General features: G+C 52.2%; 1 protein-coding gene across 1 annotated transcript; it reads left to right on the plus strand.

The window, feature by feature from the left end:
* Nucleotides 1–3,432: 3,432 nt before the first annotated feature.
* LOC124655546 (endoglucanase 19-like) lies at nt 3,433–5,009 on the plus strand. Its single transcript, XM_047194427.1, has 2 exons — nt 3,433–3,642; nt 3,729–5,009. Exons 1-2 carry the CDS (start codon nt 3,433–3,435, stop codon nt 5,007–5,009), a joined length of 1,491 nt encoding a protein of 496 aa, XP_047050383.1.
* Nucleotides 5,010–5,407: the final 398 nt, after the last annotated feature.

A 5,407-nucleotide genomic window follows, 5' to 3' on the forward strand; every position in this document is an offset into this window, starting at 1 on the left:
CTGAAACATAGAGTGTAGGCACCACATATAATATGTTTAAATAGTATGAAATACGAGAGCATTTCCACATAATTCCGTGGTACTGATTAGTTTGATTTCTTCTCTTACTCTCTCCGTTCAGAATTGCTTGACGTTTTGGTTTCGTTCTGTTTATTTTCATATTCTTGGTAAAACTTTGCAAATAATAACTTTGACTAAACCTAGAGGTGAAGTAAATAAAAATAGAGTGACTAGTACCAGGAATATGGGGTTGTCAGTATATAATACAAACAGTGATAATGTTATAATGTCTTTACCCCAAGTTTTTGCGAGCACATTTATTTAGTATTTATAGAGTGATTCAGGCAGAGTAATGTATTTTTCCCGAAATATTTGGCCAATGTTTCAATGAAGGAAAATAGTGCTACATTTTCCTCGCCTCTCAATTGATGCAAAGATCGGCCAAAATGATATTATACACCTTTGATTTCGATCAATAAGGCAAACAGAGCTTGGCTCTGGTGGTTAGGTTCCTTGTGGTGGAACCAGCCCACCCAGGTTCAAGTCCTAGACTTGACATGGGTGTTTGCATTTACTTGGATTTATTCCAGGATTTAACCGGCGCTATGCTTTCAGTGGTAGGTGACGTGCCCGTCAACAGTGAGGCGCAAGTGGTGACTTCGTCAACCTCAAGATATGCCGGCTCAGTCCCTCGGAGGTGCTCATAGGGGTAGGGTGTGCGTGCGTGCGTGCGTTCATAGGGGTGTTTGTACGTGCGTGTTTGTGAGCGTCTGCGTTGTACTGTGTTCTCAAAAAAAAATCGATCAATAAGGCCCATGTGGCTTCCAAGATTTGTGTTTGCAAAAAAAGAGCAACAAAATCATAATTATATCCAAGGTTGAAAAAAGCGCTAGGCGTAAGAGAGACGGTTGGCATTCTCCTAGTGCCTAGACGATGCTTAAGCGTCGCGGGCATAGTTTATACCCTCAAATGTGTATATGGGTTATTGTATGTGAATGAATATTAATTTAGATCTTGTAAATGTGTAAATTTGTAATAACTAGCTTTAGAATAATTCCCATCTAGCTTTGTTAGTGAAATATGGTGTAATTTCTCTTCCTAGACTTCCTCGTATGCCATAGGCGAGGCATTTGTCCATCGCCTAGTGCCTAAGCGTGCTTAAGTGTTGCCTAGGTGTTTCCTTGACCAACAGTGATAACATCGTAGAAAATTAGGTTTTCTGCCTCCCGTCGACGCCGCGGACAATCTGCCTTGCCTTCCGTGGACTTAGGGCCAAGGAGGCGCGGTGGATTCCGGTCCTTGTCGGCAGGAGGGCTCCATCTTTTGTTGTTTTTTCTCAGTCTGTTTAGGGTTTGTCTCCTACTTAAGAAAGCGTGGAGATGGCGACTTCTTGAATATGTAATAAATTCCTTGTCCAACCCGCGTTCCGGTGATGCATCTAGCATCGTCTGAGGGCATGTAGAGGTTTTCTCCGGTGGATCTCACTGGATTTGGTGTGTGCTCCTTCTGAGTTATGCTTCTCTTCATTAATCATGATTGCGTTGGTTCTTTGGATTGTTCGCACGATGATTTCTCGTTTGTCTATTACAACAAGCTCTACTACGGCATTCTTTGTCTTGCTTCAATAAAGATGTGTTTGGTAGCCTAGGGCAACTCAGAAATTCGCATCGCAACCGAGATTTTGAGAGAAACATGTGTTTGTTAGCCCGGGTCAACTCGTCTCACCTATGCCCGCTTCATACAGAAAAGCCTCCCCAGCTAGGCCCGGTTGTGGAGCTCAAATCCAGCTTCACAACCCAGCCTGGGCGAGCTCATCCCGCAAAAATCCCCACGCGCCCTTCTCCAGCTGGCTCGCACCCCCAAACCCTCATAATCATGACTTATATCTCCTCATTCTTTTCTTCACCCTGGCCGCCTACTCCCTCTTAGCCCCGACCACCGCGCCGCCAGGCCCCAAAGACCGCGTTGCCACCAGGAAGACTCGCGCCGCCGCCAACGACGACTCGCGCCGCAGCCAGGCCGTCTCCCGCAGCGGCCAGGCTGCCCTGCCGTCATGGCCAGAGCGCCCCTGCCAGGCCCCGACCAACGCGTCTCCAGGCCATCTACCGCCGCTGCTAGGGCATCCTCCTGTTGCGGCCAGAGCGCCGGCAATGTCTCCACCGACAGGGTCTCCTCATGAACGGACCCAATTGTTTTTTCATTATTTTGAAGGTCCCTTTTGTAAAAAAAACTAGCCATGTTTGTAAAACTTGCCCTAATTGAATTATTGTGTATTTTGTAAAGTGTGTATTTTATATTTAGATATAGTCTCAACTTTGTTCAAATATTAAATTAGTGCTAAAATCAATTGTGGTGGTATCCTAACCATCTCATCCCATCCAAGTGCTACTAAACAACATCTCATCTCATCTCTTCTAATACATGCATGTGCTACCAAACAACATATCATCTCAGTTTAGTTTGGTTAGGTTCATCATGTATGAGAGGAGATAGTTATTCTCGGTTGAGCCGGGCTACCAAACACACCCTAACGAGGGGTGAGGAGGCAGCACGCCTTTGGCTTGTTCAAGTGTTTGTGATCATCGTTAGGTGGACCAATTTTTTTTTTATAATTTTATTACTTTTAGTTTTTCTTGTACGGCTATCGAGAATTATGAATAGATCATTGGACATTTTGCGAACAAAAGATATATTGCACAAAATTGGTATTGTTAGATTTGGATTAAAAATTAGTCAAACATAGATATTAAAAAGCATGTCTTAGAGCATCTCCAGTCGCGTCCCCAAAACGACTTTTGAAGGACGGCGGACAAGAAATAGAGGAAAACGTTTTTCAGTCGCGTCCCTAAATAGCGCCTCATTTTATGTCCGGCGTCCCTCGAAGTCTCTTCGGGGGACGTCAGACACAAAAAAGCGTCCGGACGCATGCATGCTGCCCTTAGTCCCCACATGTTATTATATTTTCCCACAATTTTTCTCACCTACTTTTCACACATGGGGTGGTCCCCACTATTAAAATGCATGTATCCGGACGCTGTTTGAGGGACACATCTGGGGAGGGCCTCTTTTTTTAAACAGATTTTTAGTTTTTTTTTCCGGCTCTATCTCCAAATGTGTTTCAAATCGCTGTGTCGGAATTTTTTTTAAGGGACCCGACGAGATACTCTTATTCACGGCAACCGGCAGTACTCGGTAGGCATTAGCCAGTCAAAACTTGATTACTACTACGAGCTGCTTTTGATCTCAAGTTCTGCACATCCTGTCCCCTAACGCCCCCATTTCTCGCAGCGAATTGATGCTACAGTTTCAAACTAACTTAACCGCCACATCTATATATGCTGCTGGTCTCTCGACTGGTCGCACTACTAACCAGTCACACAGTCACGGTCACGAGCTCTAGCGGCTGCTCTGTCCCGACTCCCGAGCAGAGCAATGGAGAGCAGGAGCAGCAGCTTGGTTGCTGCTGTAGCGGTGCTCCAGCTGCTGCTGCTCGCTCCGAGCTTGGCAGCGGCGTTCAACTACGCCGACGCGCTGTCCAAGTCCCTCATCTTCTTCGAGGGCCAGCGCTCCGGCAAGCTGCCCCTCGGCAACCGCATGCCGTGGCGCGCCGACTCCGGCCTCACCGACGGCGCGCAGTACAATGTAGGTTCCTAGTACTCGGTATAGATCTTTGGTGTGGCTCGCGAGCTCCAGCATTAACCTCAATGCGCGCGTGCATTTATTTTCAGGTGGATCTGGTGGGCGGTTACTACGACGCCGGCGACAACGTCAAGTTCGGGCTGCCGATGGCCTTCACGACGACGATGCTGGCGTGGAGCGTGGCGGACTTCGGCAAGTTCATGGGCGCGGAGCTGCCCCACGCCAGGGCCGCCGTGCGCTGGGGCGCCGACTACCTCCTCAAGGCCGCCACCGCCACCCCGGGCGCGCTGTACGTGCAGGTGGGCGACCCCGGGCGCGACCACGCGTGCTGGGAGCGGCCCGAGGACATGGACACCCCGCGCGGCGTGTACCGCGTGGACGGCAGCAAGCCCGGGTCCGACGTCGCCGGCGAGACGGCGGCCGCGCTGGCGGCGTCCTCCGTGGCGTTCCGCCGCTCGGATCCGGCCTACTCCGCGCGGCTGCTCCACGCTGCCATGGCGGTGTTCGAGTTCGCGGACCGGCACCGCGGCTCCTACAGCGACTCCCTGAGCGCGGACGTGTGCCCGTACTACTGCTCCTACTCCGGGTACCACGACGAGCTGCTGTGGGCGGCGTCGTGGCTGCACCGGGCGTCCAACAACGCGACGTACATGGCGTACGTGCAGGCTTACGGCATGCAGCTGGGCGCGGCCGACGACGACTTCTCCTTCAGCTGGGACGACAAGCGGGCGGGCACGAAGGTGCTGCTGTCCAGGGGGTTCCTGCGGCGGAAGCTGCAGGGGCTGGAGCTCTACAAGTCGCACTCCGACAGCTACATCTGCTCGCTGGTGCCCGGGACGAGCGGGTTCCAGGCGGGGCAGTACACGCCGGGCGGGCTGATCTACAAGGAGGGCGAGAGCAACATGCAGTACGTGACCACCGCCACCTTCCTCATGCTCGCCTACGCCAAGTACCTCAAGTCCAGCGGCGCCGTCGTGTCCTGCGGCGGCCGCGACCTGGCCCCGGCGGACCTGGTGGCGCTCGCGAAGCGGCAGGTGGACTACATCCTGGGGAAGAACCCGGCGGGGAGGTCGTACATGGTCGGATTCGGGGCGCGGTACCCGGAGCGCGCGCACCACCGGGGCGCGTCCATGCCGTCCGTGCACGCGCACCCGGGCCGCATCGGCTGCGACGCCGGGTTCCAGTACCTGCACGCCGCCGGAGCCAACCCGAACGTGCTCATCGGCGCCGTGCTCGGAGGGCCCGACGCGCACGACGGCTTCGACGACGACCGCGGCAACTACGCGCAGTCGGAGCCCGCCACCTACATCAACGCGCCGCTCGTCGGGCCCCTCGCGTTCTTCGCCGGAACCATCAAGAAGTACAACTAGCTAGTATAGCCTAGGAGTGTAGCGTGTCACGTGTGACGCGTGTGTGTGTGTGTTGAATTTGGCATGTGACAGAGTGGGAGCGCCATGGCAACTCATGGAAGCTGTGTGAGCCTGTGAGCTCCCCCGTCGCCTGCGCCCGTATTGTTGTAGCTCGCTGGTATCGTATCGTACGCTGCTTATTTGGTACCCAGTGTGAATGGTATTGCGATGTGCCAAAATACGTTGTACGGACGCACGCGAGCGTACCGGTGAATGCAGAACAATGCTGCGCGAAGACGAATGACTTGTGGACGTGCAAAAATGCACATCTGAAAGAATAAAAAATTGCAAAAGATTACAAACAAAATATAAAAAAATGCAAAACCCGAGCTCATATGCTCCTCGTCCACACCGCCCTC

This window comes from Lolium rigidum, chromosome 1 (genome assembly GCF_022539505.1).
Source record: "Lolium rigidum isolate FL_2022 chromosome 1, APGP_CSIRO_Lrig_0.1, whole genome shotgun sequence".
NCBI lineage: Eukaryota > Viridiplantae > Streptophyta > Magnoliopsida > Poales > Poaceae > Lolium > Lolium rigidum.